Source organism: Archocentrus centrarchus, chromosome 10, assembly GCF_007364275.1.
Source record: "Archocentrus centrarchus isolate MPI-CPG fArcCen1 chromosome 10, fArcCen1, whole genome shotgun sequence".
Lineage (NCBI taxonomy): Eukaryota > Metazoa > Chordata > Actinopteri > Cichliformes > Cichlidae > Archocentrus > Archocentrus centrarchus.
This window is the reverse complement of record NC_044355.1, coordinates 19,177,853-19,200,723: the sequence shown is the minus strand read 5'-3', so window position 1 is coordinate 19,200,723 and position 22,871 is coordinate 19,177,853. Positions and strand designations below refer to the sequence as shown.

At 40.2% G+C, this 22,871-nt stretch overlaps 1 protein-coding gene across 1 annotated transcript; it reads left to right on the top strand.

Moving 5' to 3' along the window:
• The first annotated feature begins 1,735 nt into the window (after positions 1 to 1,735).
• On the top strand, positions 1,736 to 9,412 carry LOC115787194 (interferon-induced very large GTPase 1-like). The gene is made up of 3 exons (XM_030739776.1): positions 1,736 to 1,796; positions 4,538 to 4,596; positions 4,697 to 9,412. The coding sequence occupies exons 1-3, from the start codon at positions 1,736 to 1,738 to the stop codon at positions 9,410 to 9,412; spliced, it is 4,836 nt and encodes a 1,611-aa protein (XP_030595636.1).
• Positions 9,413 to 22,871: the final 13,459 nt, after the last annotated feature.

Below are 22,871 nucleotides of genomic sequence, written 5' to 3'. Positions count from 1 at the left end.
ATTTGCCAATCCTGGTGCTCTCTGGCAAATGCCAAGCGTCCTGCACGGTGTTGGGCTGTGAGCACAACCCCCATCTGTGGACGTCGGGCCCTCATACCATCCTCGTGGAGTCGGGTTCTACATTAACTGTTTGTGCAGACACATGCACATTTGTGGCCTGCTGGAGGTCATTTTGCAGGGCTCTGGCTGTGCTCCTCCTGTTCCTTCTTGCACAAAGGCAGAGGTAGCGGTCCTGCTGCTGGGTTGTTGCCCTCCTTCGGCCTCCTCCACGTCTCCTGGTGTACTGGCCTGTCTCCTGGTAGCGCCTCCAGCCTCTGGACACTACGCTGACAGACACAGCAAACCTTCTTGCCACAGCTCGCATTGATGTGCCATTGTGGATGAGCTGCACTACCTGAGCCACTTGTGTGGGTTGTAGAGTCCGTCTCACGCTACCACGAGTGTGAAAGCACCACCAACATTCAAAAGTGACCACAACATCAGCCAGAAAGCATAGGTACTGAGAAGTGGTCTGTGGTCCCCACCTGCAGAACCACTCCTTTATTGAGTGTGTCTTGCTAATTGCCAATAATTTCCAGCTGTTCTCTATTCCATTTGCACAACAGCATGTGAAATTGATTGTCAATCAGTGTTGCTTCCTAAGTGGACAGTTTGATTTCACAGAAGTTTGATTTACTTGGAGTTATATTGTGTTGTTTAAGTGTTCCCTTTATTTTTTTGAGCAGTGTATAATCAACCCTCTGCCAAACTCTTGCCCACTTGCTAATTGCAGTGATAGCAAAGAATTCTGATAGCGAACCGGTGAAATTTTCAGCAGTGCAAGATGACCTCTGCATGGCCCAGTGCCGGGCAAACAACTGCTGGCTAGAACCCTGCTTAGAAAAGCGCTGTCCCGTCCCTGCTTTCTGTGCGAGAGCAGAATGACAAAAAAAATGGAGCACTGTGGTTCCACTGTGGAGCCGCTGTTTGATGATGCGCCATCTATAGACAAGTACGGAGGGTCTGTATGGAGGGCCAGAAATAAATGCTCCGAGTCTTTTGCTATCTTTGAATGTAGCCCTGGGTCTTCTTTTTGGAATTTTGTAGGTAAAGCTACAGAGTTGTTTTGTCACATCCACATGCAAGAGACATTAAATTGTAAAGCTTTCAGTATGTCAGAGATGTATGCTGAGTTTCATGACTTTTCGATCTTTCCTTGCCCCTCAACACACTTCCTGTTTCATGGTAAACCCAGGGAGTGCAGTTTGATGAAAACTTTTTTTTCACATTAAATCATTGTGAACATCTAAATGTTTAGATATCTGTATATAGTGTTTTGATGTATATGTGTATTGATATATATCATATATATTATTTATGTATATAGAGTTTTCTATTTTATTTCATCCTTCTCTGTACTTGAGCTGCTGTAATATGCAAATTTCCCCATCATGGGATCATTAAAGTTTTATCTTATCTTATATTCTAATGAATTTGAAGCAGATATGGTCAGCCTATGACGAGAAGTACAGTAAAGTGTAAGACATGGAATCTCCTCTTCCCACTAGGTGGTGACAGGTAACCAGGGAAAATGGAGAAAAAGGAATGAATGAATGAATGAATGAATGAATGAATGAATGAATGAATGAATGAAGGTTTACTGCCATATGAGTGAACAGGTTCACACATTAGGAAATTGCAGTTAACAGAGCACCCATTCAACAAACACAAACACGGGGGACAGGTGTCCAAGGTCATGCAGCCATATTCCCAGCGCTACCTTTTACAGAAGAACAAAAAGAGATACACTGGCATAGGTAGGTTAAAAAAAATCATCTCGTACTGTATTCATTATAAACACTGTACGAGGTTCCAAAAAACACCTCAGCAAAAGCATATTTGCACATTTAAAGCCAGGATAGCAATATGGTGGGTAAGGTCAGGGTCAGGAGGGGATGCAGACGGAGACGAGAGGGTGGGGGCATTGTGGAGCCCAGATGCCAGCTCCTAGCCAAAACAGTTCGCTGATAGTGGTGGAAGTTCATCAGCGGCCGTGGTACACCAGCTCCAGCTACACAACTCACAGAGAGGGCTGAGGGGAAGCGCGACCGTCACACATTGTCCTGGAGAGATATGATTGCCAGCCCAAGGCCGGCTAGGGAGCCAAATTCCTGATAATGCAGATGTTGTTTTGGAACAGGCTGCTTGTATTTTTCCAACAGCCTTCAGTCTCACTGGGGAACCCATTCATTAATCCAATATTCCAAATTTCATTAGTTACCATCCTCACCATGCAGAACCGAACTTTATCTCCAGATCGAACCCCTCTCGCCTGCGAGCACGTTCTTAGCTGGACTACTCGCCCGCTTTACAGCTCAGGTCCAACAGGCTTTGAGTCTGAGTTTGTACGGCCCTGCTCAGCCCATCCACCTGGGTCAGCAGCCTCTGCAGATGTCGAACTGCCGCCCAGATTTTCTTAATTTCCTGGTAAATCAGGTATCCTCCGAGCCCAAACAGAAGAGATACCCCTACCACATAGCCGAATATGTAGACGTCTTTCACGTCCTCGACCTCCAGGGCTGAGAAGCACACAGGTCTCCACGAGCTCCAAGAATCGATGACGTATCCAACCAGGTCTGTTCCACTTGGACACGCAGGCTCCCCTTTCTCCGATCTCATAGTGGAAAAAATTTGATCGATGGTGTTTAGGGCCCAGCTTGCCAGATCCATGTTGCTCTCAATTTTATTCTTATTCGGACAGTGTGTGAGAGACGCTCTCACAGCAAGCAGCAAGCGGAGAGATAGGGAGGGCAGGGAGAGAGATAGAATCCGACCGTCTCCGTCAAGAGTAAGGACAAGAAGACACCTGAAACACTTTAATTAAAAAAGTAATTCATTTAATGTATTAAAGAATTAGAAAAAATACACACATGGCCATGTGGGGACTCAAAGCAAGAGTGTGCACTCTCTCTCTCTCTGAGCCCGTGTTCCTGTCTAACCATAACATCTTTATACTGACAGCCTCCTCTTATGTGTACATAAACAATCTCTGGGCGCTATGAGTTGTCCTTTGTCATTTAGTCTTGTTCAAGCTGGTTTTTTCATGACCCAGATTCCTCTCAGTCACGAGCACATCTTCTTCCTAATGTTCTAATTTAATCAATACAGTGAAATCTTGTCCAGATTAATGACAGAACATGGTGACGTTCGTGATGTTCTAATTGTACGTTCTGTCGCCGGTCCTTGAGATAGATGCATTGAATCAGAGAAATTAGTACTTTCTGATCTGTTGCTCTCTGTCTAATGTATTATTTAATTGTTTATTATTTGGTTGAGCCACTGTTTATTAATTAATTTACTGGAGTTTACCTTTAAACATTTGTCCTTTATTCACTGAGTAAAAAAATGCCTAACAGTGGTGCTCTAACTGTAGGTGGTCACTGGAGTTTAGATGTGCTCAGGTTGTTACTCTTACTAAATGTGAAATTTCAGACAGGTTAGACAACCTACAGTCATGGCCAAATGTTTTAGCAGTGGCACCACTGCCAAAACTAAATGTTTAGTTGCCAATATAAGTATTTGAAATGTATATAATTGCAATTGTTAATGTAGTAATAAATAATAATTTAAAAATATGAAGAAATGCTCAGGGCTTAACTAATCTTCCACAACATCTGCAACCACTAATAGGGTAATTTTTTTAATAAAAACGTGGAATTTACATTAACAGGAATGAGCCAAAAACTGATTAAAAGCTTATTTCAGCTGTGGCCTAATTTCAACAAAGTCACCACGTATATTTGATTTGGTGCAGATTTTTACACCAGATGCCCTTCCAGACACTGTCCCAGGATTTTGTCTATTTTGTCATAGTTTTCGTCAACGACCCTTTTTTTCCTGACGAAAACGAGATAACTAAATAAAAACTACCTAAAAGGATAAAAACAATGACGAAATTAACTGACAATTTTGTCAATGAATGAAAACGAGACAAAAATGTTTGGTGGGGACGACATCCAATCAGAACTTATTTAATTTTGTGAAAGGCAGGGACAAGTTTGGAAAACATCCAAACGCGCAGTTGCACAAATTTGATCTAAAGCCGGGAAGGCCACATTACCCTTTGAATTGTTGTTCTGATAGAACTAAGTTATGCAGACAACATCAGCAGAGAGAAAGAAGAGCCGATGTATGTTTCTCATTTGATGTTGTGACAAGCATTAATAATATTCCACTTTTAATAAATTTAACTTTTAATAAATGTTTAATTTCATGTAAGTGTGTATGATGGCTAATTCAAGGTAACTAAAGAAAAAGCATTCTACACCCTTTATATTTTAGTTAACTGAATCAACTGTAGATTTAGTCGACTATATTCTAATTAGTCAACTAAGTCTAGACTAAAACTAAAGCTATTCGGATGACTAAATTATGACTCAAACTAAATTACATTTTTGCCAAAAGACTATGACTAAAACTAAATCAAAATTTGCTGTCAAAATTAACACTGGATCCATCAAACATTGAGTTGGCCTTTTGGTTCTTCTTTACCTTGCAGGAACCTCAATTGAGGACATGAGTGGAAATATGGAGAACTTCAGTGGAAACCAGGAGACGGTATGAGAGTCACAATTTATTTCATGCTTAGGACAATTTACCACATTGTATAATAATATAGCTTCTTTACACAAATTACATATTTGTTTATCTACTGCAGTCTGAAAAAATCATCAACAAGAAGAAGCCATGTCAACCAGAAACAGAAACACTGCTTGGAAGACTTCACCTTCAAGAGAAATTTGAACAGAAGTTTCCACTGGCAGATTTTCTTCAGATACTTCCACCTGTGAAACAGCACCATGTCACATCTGAGAAAGATCTGTCTCACGCTTTTCTCCTCAGACTGATGATGTTAGATTACAGGGCCAGATTTGTTCCTGTAATAGCAGACAGTCTTGAGGGGACTCATTCACACTCTGATGAGGTGATTAACATGACTGAAAATGATTTGGATGATTTATTAAGTACCAATGTAGAAACACACGAACAAGAACAGACTCATGTGCATCCAATGGATGTTCAGATGGCAGTATATCACTGCTCAGACAGCTTCCTTAAACAGATGATGATTACAAAGCTCTCTCAGTGTCAGTATGCCTTACCTTTGCTTGTTCCTGACCCAGTCACAATGGAGCTCGAGTGTCCTCTGTGGACTTTCAGACAAATAACAAAAACCTGGAAGGTAACTCCAATCAAAGATGTCTCAAACATTGTTACAGTGAAAAGTGTTCCAGTCTGCAAGGCTGAGACACCCTTGGTGTCCTTTTTCCGCCTGGGTTCACTGTCGGTGTCTAAATCTCAGCTGATGAACACTTTGATCAACGACCGTCACAGCACCTTCTTCCACAGAAACTGCCCCGGAAGCACCAAGTCTCGCTATCTGATGGATGGTGTTGCAGAGATTGCCTGGTACTGCCCTGATGGAAAACCCAATGATGCCTTCAATGACTGCACTGCCTTTTGTAATCTTCATGGTGATGCTCTGTCAATAGAAACACAGCGTGACATACTGATTGAAAAATCCTCAGTGAATATTTTTTGTGTTTCATCTCTACAAAGAAACGATAAAAACAAGACATTTATATCAGCTCATTTTAAGTTTCACAAGCCTCTGATTTGTCTCTGTGTTGATGACAGCTGTGATATTAGGAGAAAAGATGGAAAATACATACTAGGTCTCAAAGACAAAAGCCAGTCAGATGTATCTGAAGAACTGAAAAAGATCATTAGAGTAGTTTTATCTTCTCTAAATGGTTCCAGCTTGAAACCATCCTTCCAGCTTGAAACCATGGCTGAGCTCTCTGGAATCAGAGTGGATGAAAGTGATCCAGCCTGTCAAAAAGGGAAATCTGCTGCCATAAAAATAATGGATCTGCTTACAAAGGATAACATGGATGTCTCAAAGATCAAAGAAAAAATTCTCCCATGTCAAGGTCATTTGTGGCATCAGTGGAGCAAAATACACAAAGAACTGTATCATCTCAGAGGAAACATTGAAAAGCAGAAAAGTAAAAAACAACAGGAACTGATGAACATACGTCAGGAACAATGTGCTGCTTCCTGTAGTAAACTGATGGAGTTGTTCATCGAAAACCTCTCATCATTGCCACCCATAGATAAAAAGTATTTCCTGAAATACACTCAGATCTTAATGGATTCCCTCTCCACAGATGATCTTTCTGTTATTCTCAAAAGCTATAATGAAAAGTGGTCTGAGGCCTTGGCTTTAAAGAACAAACACAACAATTTAGATCTGTTATCAAAAAAACAAGCTGAGCTTAAAGAAATACATAACAAACTGCAGTCTGCCGCTTTTGGTTTGGAGCACATCTTCAGAGAAATGGGACAGATCTATGAAGCTCACAGAACAATAGAAGGAGAGAGCAGACACAGTGACTGGTCTAAATACCCTGAACTGGCTGCACAGCTGATGATATCAGGACACCCAATGGAGCTGATGGATGGTGATGCAGGACATGTGCCTTTAACATGGATCTCCAGTGTTTTAGAGGAAGTCATCAAAAAACTGGGGGACCAGACAGTTTTTGTGTTGTCAGTTTTGGGCATACAAAGCAGTGGAAAATCAACAATGCTGAACACCATGTTTGGACTGCAGTTTGCAGTGAGTGCTGGCAGGTGCACCAAAGGTGCCTTCATGCAGCTGCTCAAAGTATCAGAGGAGATGAAGAAAGACTTGAAGTTTGACTATATTCTTGTGGTGGACACTGAAGGACTGCGTGCTCTTGAGCTGGAAGGTACCACTACTTGTCACCATGACAATGAACTGGCAACATTTGTTGTTGGTTTGGGAAACTTGACATTGATCAACATCTTTGGAGAGAATCCATCTGAAATGCAAGACATTCTGCAGATTGTTGTTCAGGCTTTTATGAGGATGAAGGAAGTTAAACTTTCTCCCAGTTGTGTGTTTGTTCACCAGAATGTTACAGATGTTGCAGCAGCTGCAAAAAACATGGATGGAAAGAGACGCCTACAAGAAAAACTGGACCAGATGGCCAAACTAGCAGCAGAAGAGGTGGTTTGCAATGCAGAGTGCTTCAGTGATGTCATTGAATTTGATGTACGAAAAGATGTGAAATACTGCGCCCAGCTGTGGGAGGGCAGTCCACCCATGGCTCCTCCAAATCCAGGTTACAGTGAAAGCATCCAAGAAGTGAAGAACACCATCCTCTCTAAAGCTTCAAAGTCTGCTGTGATCACTCTGTCACAGTTCAAAACCAAAGTTCAGGACCTGTGGAATGCCCTCCTGAATGAAAACTTTGTTTTCAGTTTTAAAAACACTCTTGAAATTGCTGTGTACAGAAAACTGGAGGCTCAGTATGGAAACTGGACCTGGACCCTGAGAAGCAACATGTTGGCCATTGAAAACCAACTTCATAATAGAATTGGAAACGGAAATCTTGACATGGTGGAGGTGAGTTATCTTAAAAAAGAATCAAAGAAAACATTTGAAACAATCAGAGAAGAAATTACAACATACTTTGAGGAAGACAAAGAAAAAGATATGTTGGCTCAGTGGAGAGGCCGATTTGAAACCAAAATCAAGGAGTTTCACGATGAACAGGTGAGCACAGTGAAAAGAAAACTGGATGAAGTTATTCAACAGAAGAAGGCTCGTAAGAAGCTGGATGATAAGAAGACAGAGTTTGAGAACAGGCTGCTACAGAAGAGCAAAGAGCTCGCTCAGCAGCTGAAGGATAAGGCCAAAGACGAAAAGCAGTTTAAAAAAAAGTTCAACTCTGTTTGGAAAGGCTGGGTTACTGAATTAACAGCAGATATAAAACCTGTTGAAAAAATCAATCTGGAAGAAGATCAGTTTACTATCCTTCAAGAACTTGGCTTTGAAGAGACTTTCATAAATGAACGTAAACAAAGTAGCAGATACAAGAACATAATACAGCTTGGAAATTATTCAAATTATGTAAAACCATCAAAAATTCTGGGCGTTCTGAAATCAAAGAATGTATTGTCACATGAAAATCAACAGATCAGATCTCTCATTCGCAAAGCTGAAAATGAGTCACTTGATGCAATTAAACACAAACCTGTGGCTACAAGAGGCTACTCATCAACTTATTTGCAAGAAGTGGCCAAAACTGTAAAAGAAAAAGTAGAAAATTTTCAGTCAGAGAGCAATTACACTTTCAAGAAGGAGTTTACAGTTGACCTCATACTGTATGTGTTCTTCAAAGCAGAGCGTTGGCTTCTAGACTCACAGGAAAAATTCAAAATGAACAATGATCCACTCACTTATTTAAAAGGCAAGAAAAGTCATTATTGCACAGTTTTTAGAAGCTTTTGCAAAGGAAACTCATCTGCTGTTGTGCTTAGCGAACTGATCTATGAAAAGCTGACAGCTTCCACTGTCAAGGCTGTCTGTAACAAGACTATTATTGATCTGGCTGGAATGATGATGTGTAACTTCTCAGCATTCAATGGGAACAGGCTAAACTTGGAGAAACATGTGCTGAAGTCACTCGCTGAGAAAGAAAAATTTGATGCTTTCATCACCTACATCAGAAATCCAAGAAAACAAACAGAAGCTTTTATAAAAGCAGAAGTAAAGAAATACATCTTCATAGATCACAAAGATCAAACCGTGAATATACTCAAGAAAAATGTTGATGACATCAAGACACTTGTGAGTCAAGCTTTATTTACTGCAACACAAAAAGTCCAAACTCATAAAGGAAACACAAACATATGGCTGAAGGAATTCTCTAGTTTGCTCAAAGATGAGCTAACATTTGAGAACATTTATTCTCAAAATTTCAATGACATAAATGATTTTGAGTTTCTGAAGGAACAGATAAAGAAAAGACTCCCATCCATCTTTGATCAGATGAGCAGCCTCTCATTGGATAAGCTGAAGGAATCCAGGGTCAAACCTGATGAAATCCTCATTGATCAGCTGTGTAGGTGCTGCTGGGTAACATGTCCATTCTGTGCAGCTGTTTGTACCAACACCATTGAAGGTCACAGTGATGTTGACCACAGCGTCCCGTTTCATCGACCTGAGGGAATCAAAGGCTGGCACTACAGAGGCACAGTAGAATTAAGCATCAAGTTTTGCACAACAGCTGTTGCAAGCGATGGCAGATTTCACCCTCATCCCGATTCAGAGGAAACTGTTCCCTATAAACAGTACAGAACTGCTGGTCCAAAGTATGCTAACTGGAGAATCACCCCTGATGAGTCTAAACTGGCATACTGGAAATGGTTCGTGTGTCGATTTCAGAATCAATTGGAAGAGCACCATGAGTTGAAATTCCAGGATACAGGAGAGATTCCCAGTGAGTGGAAAACAATCTCTAAAGATGAAGCAATTACAAGTCTGAATCAAATGTGTTAAAGCGTTAAAGAAAACAGGAACCTACTGAAAATTATTATGCTATTTAGTTGTCAAATAATAAGTCAATATGGTAACTGTCAAAAAAGATTTTACACGTTTTTTCATAACTGGCAGGTGATTTTGAGACTGAGAAATGAGGAACAACAAGGTGATACAACTGTGATTTCAAGTTAGCTCTTAAAGAAAATGAGGACAAAAGAACATCAGTCATGTTTCACATCTGCAAAGTTGCTTCCATGTACTGGGTTTGTTGAAAAGGCCAGTGCAAATCATACTAGAGCAAAAAACTTTTCATTTGACTTTTCATGTTATTAATGTTTGAGGTAATTTCAGGTAAAGTTATAATTTTTTTTCTTTTATCTTGTTTTTCAGTATCATGAAATATGGTAGGACAACAAAGGAGCATATTTTGTAACATCTGAATTTCTCACCTGTTGATTTACAGTAATGTTTTTAATCATTTTATTTTCTCATGTTAAGATTATGACAACATCCAGTTCAGAAATTTTATATATTAATCTTAATGTTGTCTAATTATAATTTTTTATGAAAAAGAGAATATTGGTTCAACTCATTGTACATAGTAATTCATTCCCAAATTTAGAGCTCATTAAGTCTGTTTGACAACATTATGCTAATATGATTTAAACTAATTATTCACATTAAAGTTTAGTTATGCTTATCCTTAATTTTATCTGAACTTTTTCAATATAATCATAGAACGATACAGTGAAAACAATACTGGTGGGTTTTTTTTTTGTTTTGTTTTATGATATGCTATTCAGTGGCAAAAATATGAGATGTACATTGTTAATGTGCAAAATGGCTGATGGGTCATAAAATAAACACCGTAAATTTACTGAAACAGTGCTTTTTGTCCATTTTTGTCCTGAGTAGTAATATACCTGTGGCAATCATGCTTTATGACCGACAGGTGTGTGGGGGTGGGGTCAAAGGTCAATGCGCGTACATGAGCGTCCTCGTGCGCGTGTACTTGTGCGTGATCGATTGATTTATGATGATCAGGTGCATGTGTGTGAGTGGTGAGTGAGTGTCCTAACCAGGGTTATTATAGTTAACGAAAACGAACGAAATAACGAAAACTGAAATTGAAAAAACATTGTCGTTAACTGAAATAAATAAAAACTAAAATTAAAAGGAAGAAACGACAACTAACTAAAACTGAATTGTGAGTTTACAAAACTAACTAAAACTAACTGAAATTATAGATATTGTTGTTTTTTCAAAAGTCTTGTGGATTGATATGAAATCATTTTTTTCTTCTCTCCGAGTTTAAGCTCGGAACGCCGTCAGGCAAATGGGTGCGCATGTGCGTGCGTGCACACACCGCACTGCTCCTCAGAGAGTCACATGTGGAGTGTTTTTTTTTTTTTTTTTTACTATGATAGCACTAGGGCTGCAACGATTCATCGATTAACTCGATTAAATCGATTCTAAAAATTTATCGACACAAATTTACTGTGTCGATGCTTCGTTTAAACTCTGCAGCGCTCAGCTGTCTCGCTGTAAGCGGCGCTCCTCACTAGCATTAGCAGCATTAGTGCTGACGTTTTTTTGTGGGTTTATTGGGGGCTGGCAAACCAACATAGAACTGCATTACCGCCACCTACTGGACTGGAGTGTGAATCACTCACGTATACACAAGCACACATTCTAAAAAGCTCTCCGTCGCTGCGATGTATTTCATTTAACACAGAGTGGATCATCACTAGAGTTGCCACCTGTCTCGTAAAATACAGAACCCCGTATGTTACGGGACTCCGTGGAATACGGCTCCGTAACATGCCGTGTTCCATACTTTACGGGACGGGTGGCAACTGTCGCTGACATGCATTTCCACGCCTCCACTGCTCTCTGTGTGTCTGTGTGTGTTGTGCTCGCTGAGAATTTCAGCTGCTATTTTTGTCTTTACTTCAGCTGTAGCTACCAGAACTGGTTTGCTAGCGAGCGCAGGCCATTAGCACTAGCGATGGTTCGGTACCGGAAGGCCCGCCCCCCAGGACCGAGGGGCTCCTTCAAAATATTTTTTATACTTTAATCCCTTATTAGTGACTAAATATAGACCTGCAGTAGAAACGTATTTTCGAGAATGCTTGTGAATACAAAGCATTACACCATTACTCACACATGCGCCATGGCTCCCGCAGCCACTAGTTTTTCAAAACACTCATAGCAGGCAGCGGTTTTAACTGCGCAAGCGCAAAGAGGCGAAGCTGTGACGGTGAGCTCAAGTAGTGAAAAAGGAAACGTTTTTCCAGCGTCCAAAACAGCAGCTTTTTCTTTTAGTAACCACCATTAAATCTGTGAAACAGCTGGAGGTCCTTCATCAAGCACCTGATCAGCAAGTGTTAAGGTGAAGAAAAGAGAACTTTGTAGCTGCTCCATTCACCGCTGTTTGTTCACATGGCGAGAAACTGCAGTACGGAAGTTAAAATATGCAGATAAACTGTTAATAAAAAAAAAGTATTTCTTATCCGATTACTCGATTAATCGCTGGAATAATCGATAGAATACTCGATTACTAAAATAATCGTTTTATGCAGCCCTAGATAGCACAGATAGCAGCGAGTGTCTTGTTGTGGATGATGTTGTGGATGATGTACGGAACACTTCTTAGTCAGGAAAAAAAACACCAACATCAAAGTAGACCTGAGAAGCGCACACAAGGCAGCTACGGAAACCGCTCTCATCCTACAAGGCAACCTGGCCTCCACCTCCAGAGAAACGTGATGACTCGTCGGGTCCACGCAGCCACAACGTTGTGTTTACTCCTTGTGCGTTTCCGGCTACTTTATCAGTCAGATAATAACACTCAGGACTAATAATTAAAGCATCAATATAAGGACTCACAAATGTCAGCAAATTCCTGGAGGGAGACTGCTGAAACTATGGGAATGGACGTGAAGGAACGAAGAAAGTGAAAAAACAGGAACAAATATGTTTGCACCCTAAAAACTGAGCACAAAGAGCGAGGACCAAAAACCCCCAGCACACAACCACAAGGTAATTAACACACGCAATCCAGCTATACATGCATAAATGCTGACATGAGGTCGGACACTTCCATAGGCTACAGAGGCTGCAAAGACCCTACAAGTCTAATCAGCGAGCATCTAACCAAGCTAGCTCCAAAACAGAAGCAGCATCAAAGCGTGAGAACATCAGGATGCAGCTGGATTTGACCTTTGACTCCTTCAAGGAGTTTGTTTTTGTCAAACACCACATGTAGCTGTTGTTAATCTACTGCACTGAGGCTGAACTTTATTGGGAGTTTATTGTAGAATTTATCAAGTTTTAGAGTTCATATTGTTCTTTGTTTCTCCCTGTTGATGTTCATGTGTGTCCTTAATATTACACATATTTAGCATGTAGTTCTGCTGTCTGTGAACAGTTGGTTGCTGAATTTATTTATTTAAAGGGTACCTGATTAAGTATGAAAATACTAAAACTAATACTGAAACTAACTAAAACTAAAAATAAAACCAAAAATAAAAACTAATAAAAACGAGCAAAACCACTCTGAAAACTAATAAAAACTAACTGAATTAGAGAGAAAAAAGTAAAAACTAACTAAAACTAAACTATCATGTAAAATCCAAAACGATTATAACCCTGTTTGGAGTTCATGTTTTTCTTTATGTTTCTCCCTGTTGATGTTCACATTTTCTTAAAAGTACACACATTAAGCATATAATGCTGCTATTTTGTGAACAGTTGGTTGTTAAATGCAATTTTTATAACGGTATCTTTTGTTGAGTTTTTATTACACAATAGTCACTCTTGCACCTGACAAAGTATGAAAAACTAAAACTAATACTAAAACTAACTAAACTAAAACTAAGCATGAAACCAAAAATGAAAACTAATAAAAATGCGCAAAACCACTCTGAAAACTAACTAAAACTAAACTATGATGTAAAATCCAAAACTATTATATATATCACATTAAATAGTTGGACTTCCAGACCTTGGTCTCATGAAATTTTTGGCTCAGCAGCGACTTCACTTCCTGAGGGTCCTCAGGAAGACCAACTTGGACTCAGACCTGCTGCTGACTAGGGTTTAATCCCGGGATCCAGGATTCCCGGGAAATGCGATCAGAACCATTTCCCGTTTCCCGGGAAACGTTAGACGGGAAACCGAGAAAAAAGTCGCGCGCGTCGATTTGACTTTCAGAAAGAAAAGAAAGCTTCAGAATGTTAAATTTAGGGAAATATTGAGAGAAGGGTTCGTTTAATGCGAAAAGCATTACTCTTCATTTCAGGCACGTTCAGCCTCCGTTTGAGGCTGGCTTCAGCCTTCATCTCAAGTGTTTTAATAGAGGTATTACACAGTTGTACTTTTTTCCTCTTTAATTTGTTGAAATCGTAGGCAATGTGTTTACCCTAAGGTATTTTGTATTATATAATTTTATATTATTATATATTGTTATATTGCATTATATAGCCTATAAAATATGCCTGCCCTGAACAATAAAGAAATATCTGTTTAACTTCGAGTGTTTCTTTTCTTCGTTTGCAGCCGCTTACTAACAATCATGAATTAGGATGCGGGCCTAATGTGTGAAGAAAGTATCATGAAATAGACACACGAACATGGACATACTCTGGATCTTGTACTGTCTAGTGGCCTGCCTCTCTGTGACATTGAAATTTGTGAAGTTAATTTTTCTGATCACATGCCTGTAATATTTGAGATTTCACTTTCATGTCAGTCAGCCAAACCTGATGTGCCTACACACCGATCTCGTATGGTTAATTCAGTTACTGCTGATCACTTTATTCGTTGCTATCAAAATAGCTACAATGCAGTACTTCTTGATTGGCCCAGCCAGCTGAACACTGACGACTTACTTTCTCTGTTCTATTCCACCTGTTCAGAAATCCTTGACACCATTGCTCCTCTCAAAATCAGGAGACCAAAACTTAAAACTGAGCCTTGGCTGAACAGTGGCACCAGAGAACTCAGACAGATGTGTAGAAAAGCCGAACGTAAATGGAAAAAGGATAAACTTCAAGTGTCTTTTGATGCGCTCAGAGAATCTTTACTGAACTATCAGAGAGCTGTAAGAGCAGCAAAAACAAAGTATCTCTCTGAGATTGTGTCTAATAACTGTCACAGACCACGCATTTTATTTACTGTTATTAACTCTGTTCTAAATCCTCCCGGTGCTCCTCCTCTTGTTGCGTCTAAAGCTGTGTGTGAAAAATTACTAAGATTTTTTGTTGATAGGATAGCTAATATTAGGTCTCATATTATCCCTCCTGTCACCGACCCATCTGTTCACACAATAACCGCTACTACCTTTGACCACTTTGAGCCCGTGTCTCTCTCACTGCTGAATGAAGTAGTCAACCAGTTGAAACCCACAAGATGTCCTTTAGATATTATTCCATCTCGCCTACTAAAGGATGTTTTTTACACAGTGGGAAAGAGTGTGCTGTCTATTATCAATAGCAGTCTTAATTCTGGTTGTGTCCCTGCTGATTTTAAACACGCTGTGGTAGAACCTATTCTTAAAAAACAAAACCTTGACCCAACCATTTTATCCAACTTCAGACCAATTTCTAAACTGCCATTTCTTTCAAAAGTCTTGGAGAAAGTTGTCCTCCTTCAGCTCCAGACCTTCTTAGACCAAAATGGTGTTATTGAAGTATTCCAGTCTGGGTTTAAAGCATATCACAGTACTGAAACCGCACTTTTAAAAGTTTTAAATGACCTTTTAACTATTACTGATTTGGGGGACTCTGCCATTTTAGTACTCTTAGACCTTAGTGCTGCCTTTGATACCATAGATCATGGTATCCTTTTATCTCGACTGGAGCACTTTGTTGGTATTAAAGGGACTGCACTTAAATGGTTCAAATCCTATTTAACGAACAGAAGTTTTACAGTTAGGCTGGGAGAGATTTCTTCCTCTGAAAGCCTGCTCTCATGTGGGGTGCCCCAGGGGTCCATTCTTGGCCCAGCCCTCTTTTCAATTTATATGCTCCCCTTGGGTTCAGTCTTTAAAAAACACTGCATCCCCTTCCACTGTTATGCAGATGACTCGCAGATCTATCTGCCACTGAAAAAAAACTCAGTGAGTCCTTTGAAGGCCTTACTGGACTGTCTGGAGGAAGTTAAAACATGGATGGCTCAAAACTTTCTTAAATTAAATGAGCAGAAAACCGAGGTCATTGTGTTTGGTACCCCTGACCTCTATGACCTTGGCCCCTTAAAGATATATAATAAACCCTGTGCAAGGAACTTGGGGGTGATCCTTGACACAAATCTTAGTTTTGACAAGCACATTAATACCGTCATCAAATCTAGCTTCTTCCATCTTCGTCTGCTTGCAAAGGTGAAGCCATTTCTCTGTTCCACGGATTTTGAGAAAGCTATCCATGCTTTCATTTCATCTCGACTCGATTACTGTAACAGTCTCTATTCAGGTGTCAGTCTGTCGCTACTTCGTCGTCTGCAACTGATTCAAAATGCAGCAGCACGATTACTAACCGGCACTCATAAACGAGACCATATATCCCCCATACTTGCATCCTTACACTGGTTACCAGTCAGTTTTAGAATTGATTTTAAGGTTTTATTATTTGTTTTTAAGGCGTTGCATGGGTTAGCACCTACCTACCTCTCTGATCTTATAAGCCTGCACACTCCCATCAGATCACTGAGGTCTGCTGAGCAAATGCTCTTAACTGTACCGAGGTCAAGATTAAAACATAGAGGTGATCGGGCTTTTGCAGTCGTTGCTCCGAAATTATGGAACAAGCTGCCCCTTCACATCAGGACCTCCCCTACAGTTGACATCTTTAAATCTCGTTTGAAAACCCATTTTTATTCTTTGGCTTTTAAATCAAAATGAGTACTGGATACATTACTGATGTTGTTTTCTTTTATTTTTATAATTTTATGCTTCCTGTTTTAACTATCTCTTTTACATTGTGTTTTAAGTTATTTTATTTATCTTAAATGTACAGCACTTTGGTCAACTGCTGTTGTTTTTAAACGTGCTTTATAAATAAACTTGACTTGACTTGACTTGACTTGACTTGACTTAACATATTTCGCTTTTAAAATGGAGTTGAGTAAAATGTATATTTTTTAGGCTATAAGGATTGGCCAGTTTTTCAAAAGACGATTCACAGCGAACCTACTTTAACCCTCAGACACGGTGTTATAAATTTGCTGTTGCCAGAATGGCAATGACCAAGTCATAGTGCATTACTCAAGGCCCTGTGTTATGCCATATTATAGTGTAGTACGGTAGGTAACTTTTCAATGACTATTACAGCGTTCCACTGGTGGAGATATAGCGCAACAGATGTCGCCACGACAGCGTGGCTGAGCCTTTATCAATGCTGTGGACATGAACCGTATTGTTTTGCACCAGCAGTTGTAAAATATCTTGGTATAATTCCATGTACAGTGGAGGAATATTCGAATTATATTTGTTAAGGGAGTGTTGAGGAACGATACAACACCGCATAGCTCGAGCACTCGAATGTCGAGATGTAGGTTTTATTGCGTTAATCAAGCTGACGTTACCCCCTACTGGGCATAACAGGACATAGCTGGAAAGCTACCTCTACAATATCACAATAGGTTAAGGCCGACACAGGCTACAGAAGGCCTAATTAAAATAAAAAAATAAATAAACTTTTTCCCGGGATTCCCGGGAAATGGCTCGTCATTTCCCGGGATTTGATTCATGTCATTTTCGGGAAAAATATTAAACCCTACTTCTGACCTCATCCATTGAGAGCCTGCTGACGTACTGTATGGTATCACAGTATGGTGCAACAGCTGCACTGAGGCAGACAGGGGGAGGCTTCAGAGGGTAGTCAAGACAGCACAAAGAATAGTTGGCTGCCCTCTCGCCTCCCTGATGGACATCTACACCTCCCGCTGCATCAGCAGAGCCAAAAACATCAAGGGCAGCTCACACCTTGGCTTTGAACTGTTTGACCTGCTGCCCTCTGACAGGCGCTACAGGTGCATCAAAGCCAGAACAAACAGACTTAAGAACAGCAATAACCACCCTGAAATCACACACTCACTCTCTCAAGGCTAGACTCACCTTCAGCTTCACATGGAGGCATTTACAGACAATGAGAAGTGGTGTTTGGAGGCTTTTTGTCACGGCTGTGTGCGGGCAAGGCAGGGAGGACCCCAGTGCAGGACACGGCGAGAGCAGGTTCGGAGGGAGGTTTATTGGATAACTCAAACAATTACAAAACAGAAAACTCAAAAGCAGACACTAGGAACTCGAAGACAAAACACACAGGCCAAAACTGACGAGGACCCGAACAAGGAACAGAGGGAAAACAAAGGGCTTAAATATACAGAAGGGGATTAGGGCAGGTGGAAACAGCAGGGGACGACAGGTGAACCAAATGAACCTAATGACAAGGGGAAGCAAAACTAAACACAAAGCACAGGAAACAGACCGTCAAAATAAAACAGGAACTGAGTAAACATAACAGACGCAGACCTAACACTGAAAACTTAAGGGAACATACACAAAAACAAGGGAGACTAAACAGCATACTCAAAACAATATATAAGAAACACAACCTGAAAAATACAACAAAAGAAAGCTACACAAAAGAAAACTCAAAACGCTGGGCCACCGGCCCAGGATCATGACACTTTTGATAATTCAGATTAGTCAGAGACGGGTATTTAATGGGTCATGATGCAACATGATTAACTGGTGTATATTACCTGTGGCAGTACTATTTGGGGGGCCAGATGGAAAGCTCTAGTGGACTGGATGTGGCCTGTGGGCTGCCAGTTGACATTCCCTGGTGTAGGGGATGGAAAAAGCCAAGATGGCTCAGGAAATATTGGGTTACATCTTGTGGAATTCAGTTGTGTAAATCCACAAAGAGCAAGCCTCAGAGCAGACGCACAGGTCAAGTCACCTGTTCACAGCCTTTACACAAAGAAAATCTACAAGAGCTCACAATAGAAATTATTGATGTTCATATACTATATTGCCAAAAGTATTCACTCATCCATCCAAGTCATTTATTTCAAGTGTTCCAATCACTTCCATGGTCACAGGTGTATCAAAACGAACACCTAGGCATGCAGATTGATTCTACAAACATTTGTGAAAGAATGGGTTGCCCTTAGGAGTTCAATGAATTCCAGCGTGGTACTGTGATAGGATGCCACCTGTGCAACAAGTCCAGTTGTGAAATTTCCTCACTACTAAATATTCCACAGTCAACTGTTAGTGGAATTGTAACAAGGTGGAAGGGCTTGGGACTGACAGCAACTCAGCTGTGAAGTGGTTGGCCATGTAAAATCAAAGAGCAGGGTCAGTGGATGCTGAGGCACATAGTGTGCAGAGGTCATCAACTTTCTGCAGAGTCAATTGCTACAGGCCTCCAAACTTTGTGTCCTTCAGATTAGCTCAAAACAGTGCATAGAGAGCTTCATGGAATGGGTTTCCATGGGCAATCAGCAGCATCTAGCCTGCATATCACTAAGCGCAATACAAAGCATCGTATGCAGTGGTGTAATATAGTAGTGGGTGCTGCCACTACTAGATTCTAGAGCAGTGGAGACATGGTCTGTGGAACAGAGGTGACAAAAGTACTGACATTCTGTACTTATGTAGAAGTACAAGTACTTGTGTTAAAAAATACTTTGGTAAAAGTCAAAGTACCGGTTCAACTTCTTTACTTAAGTAAAAGTTAAAAAGTACAGGCCCTGAAATGTACTCAAAGTAAGAAAGTAAAAGTAGTTCTTTGGAGGATGTTTCTACCTGCTATTTTTCTGTAACGCTAACTGAACCTCATTATATATTACTGTAATAATATAAATAATATTACATGAGAATACAAATGTTATTCTAATCTAAATTTTAATCCTAATGAATGCACTCAGCTTGAATCTGTTCTGTAGGACACAAACTGAAAGGGAATTTAAACACAGCTCTATTCTCTGTGTCCTCCATAGTAGAGGGTGACTGTGCCTCCACCTAAACACAAACATGAGGATACTCAGGGGTTACAGTGGGATTCAGAAGGTGGAGGAACCCTAAGATCAGCTGTAGTGGTTCTGCATGGGGAGAAGAATCACAGCTTTCTATTGTGAGCTGCAGTAAATGATGTTGGTGTGCAGGCTGTGATCAGCTGACCTGCTGCTGCTGCTCTGAGGTTTACTGCTCTGTGTGGATGAACTGAACTCATAAAGATGTAACCCAGTATTTCACAGCTATCTGAGCTGATCTCCATCCCCTACACTGACAGCATACAGACTGTAGAAATGTTGGATTCAGTGAATGAATCTCAGCATCAGCAGCTTTGATTCAAACTCATCTCTGCTGCACTGATGTAACCTGTAACTCTGACCATGAACACAGCCTCTGTGCACCAACACAGAGCTTTACTGTAAATACAGTACAACACACTGACCTGTTTATCATGTACTAAACTGCAGTATTTTCATACAATCTTTGAATAACACAAAGTCAGCATACTTCAGTTTGTTTTGCAGTCTTTACCTTTAAATCTAACCTCTCTTCTTCCTCTCCTTCCTCTTTCTCCATCTCTGAGTGAACTTCTTTCTCTTTGCTCTCCCTGAAATACAGCAGCTCTTCTTTTAGCTAGCAGACACACTGTGTGACAAACTGCACACACTTTTTGTGTTTGCTGATATTTGTTGAGCATTTAGAAACGTTGCATTTACCTGCCACACGTTACTCCCTTTATGCTTGCTCCTCTTCAGTAGCGCTAGCTAAGCTGTTTATGTTCTGTGAGCACAACATACGGCCCGCTGTAACCCCTGATTATAGCGCTATAAATGACACATTAATTATATGGGTTTGCGTATTTAATCCTTTTGCACCCAATAAGCCCCGGTGATGGAGGATACACCAGTACGATTGTTTCTTATGTGTTATTATTCCTCCGTTTAGGCTCAGATCGTTTGACGGCGCACTGACCGGAAATGCAAACTTCTCTCTGACGTGTTAAAAAGTAACGAGTCTGTTTGAAAATGTAAGAAGTAGAAAGTACAGATACTTGTGTAAAAATGTAGGGAGTAAAAGTAAAAAGTACTCAGAAAAATAAATACTCAAGTAAAGTACAGATACCTGAAAAATCTACTAAAGTACAGTAACAAAGTATTTGTACTTCGTTACTTCCCACCTCTGCATATGACTGAACCACTGATGATTAAAAACCCAAGATTATTAATCACAGTGGGAACAAAGCTATCAGGTGCACAAACAAGAACTTCATTTTTCCCAGTATTAAGTGAAAGGTAGTTAGCAGCCATCCAGTTCTTTACAGCCTCAACACAATTCTGAAGAATAGATAGTTTTTTGACAATCTATGGAGAAAAGGAAATATACAGCTGAATATCATCAGCATAACAATGATATGAGACCCCTCTAAATGTGCCCAAAATGTCTGAGAGGTAATAAATACAGAGTAAACAAGATAGGTCCCAAAACAGAGCCTTGGGGCACACTACAGGACAAAGCGGCAGATGAGTACACAAAACTATCAGCAGCCACTGAGAAGCTTCTGTTTCAGAGGTAAGAGCGAAACCAATCTAAGGCTGACCCAGAGATGCCCACCCATGTCCTTAACTTGTCAATTAAAATGTTGTGATCTACTGTGTCAAATGCTGCCGATAAGTCTAGGAGAACAAGAAGAGAGTATTCACCTGCATCTCTTTTCATTAAAATATCGTTAGAGACTCTTAGAAGAGCAGTTTCAGTAGAGTGCAGGTTACGAAATCCAGACTGAAACTTATCGAGTATATTATATTTAGCTAACATAACATTTAGCTGTTTGTAGGGGTGAAAGTAGTTTTAAATTCTTGCCGGTACTATGAAAAAAACATGTGTGTATATATATATATATATATATATATATATATATATAAATAAAGGCAGAAAGTAGAATCACTTGACAATGTGAAAAATATTTTTGTTGTTAAGGAACTGAGATGTTTGCTCACGCTGTACACTTAACACAATTGATGACCACCTCCATGCATTCTGGCTTTCTCCACCAATACAAAACTTCTGGAAAGAAATAACCACCAAACTTTCTCAAACCCCAATCCCCTTTGCAACCACTGTGTTTTGGAGCTGAATGCTCTGGTCATAAGCAGTGTTTTTGAACTGTGCCGTCTTGTTGAAATTGAGCAGAATAACATTAAACACAATTTTTTTTATAATTGAGAGTGTTTGTAACAAGCAGACCGACATTAAACGTAGCGGTGAACGTTTTAACCTGTTAACTAGCCGAACCAAAATCACCTGAAAAACTACGCCCTCTTCTTATTGTTGGCTCTGGAAAACCCATGTATGTAGTGCATTTTATATGGAAGGCTAGACCCTCCCTTTTTGATTGACACCTCATTCAGCCAATCACATTAAGAACTGGGTTTTCCAGAGCCAATAATAACCAGGGGGCATCACGTAGCTTTTCTGTTGAGTTTGGGGCAGCAAGTTACATGATTGGTTGAATGAAGCGTCAATCAAAAAAGGAGGGTCTAGCCTGTCATGTACAATGCGCCACATCTGTCCCGCTTACGGGACATGGCTGTCTGTTGACGAAAGCCTCGATCTCTGAGGGGAGAGAAGCTAGAGACTTGAGGCTCCAGCACAGCACGAGCAATTCAGAAACAATTTGAAATGAGAAAAAAAAAGCAATTTATTAACTGATTAAGTTGTGTTTTAGACTGCTTATTGCTAACATCTATTCTGACCCAAAGTGCAGCCGTGACCGGTTCTGAATGACGGCTTTACAGCAGACCAACTCTTGCCGGTACTGTGTACCGGCACAGAATCTTTTAGTGGTACGCAGTACAGGACCGTACCGGCTTACTTTCACCCCTAGCCGTTTGGCCACAACTCTAAGATTTTTGATATAAAAGACAGCTTTGAAATTGGTCTAAAATTTTGAGAAAGTGAAGGATCAGCATTAGGCTTTTTCATAGGGGATGAATAACTGCCTGTTTAAAATATCGGGGGACAGAGCCAGTAACCAGTGACCAGTTAATTATTGTTAACACACATGGCCCAATGGTGCAAAAAACGTTCTTAAATAGAAATGTGGGTAAAACATCGATTAAGCTAGAGGAGGGTTTCATGTTATCAACCACACTTAGGAGATATTTTAATGATATTGGTGAAAAGTTCTCCAGGATTGAAGGCCGAGTGATAAGTAAGGCAGAAGAAGATACAGAGGGATTTATGTTAGCTCTGATATTGTTAACGTTCCCAGTAAAAAAGGATAAAAAGTTTTCACAGTCTTCCTAAGACTGAATGGCTGTAGTAGGAGAAGCAGGTGTAACAATCTTGTTGATTGTGTCAAATAGCATTTTTGGATTTCATCTACTGCAGGGATCCTCAAGTATGTTTCAAAAAGCGAATAGTCATTCATCCAAGGGGAGGATTTGCTAATAG

Coding starts and splice junctions, on each gene's coding strand:
- LOC115787194 (XM_030739776.1), top strand. CDS start 1,736: ATGCAGCCATATTCCCAGCGCTACCTTTTACAGAAGAACAAAAAGAGA. Junction 1,797..4,537: donor AAAGAGATACACTGGCATAG/GTAGGTTAAAAA, acceptor TTTACCTTGCAG/GAACCTCAATTGAGGACATG. Junction 4,597..4,696: donor TCAGTGGAAACCAGGAGACG/GTATGAGAGTCA, acceptor TATCTACTGCAG/TCTGAAAAAATCATCAACAA.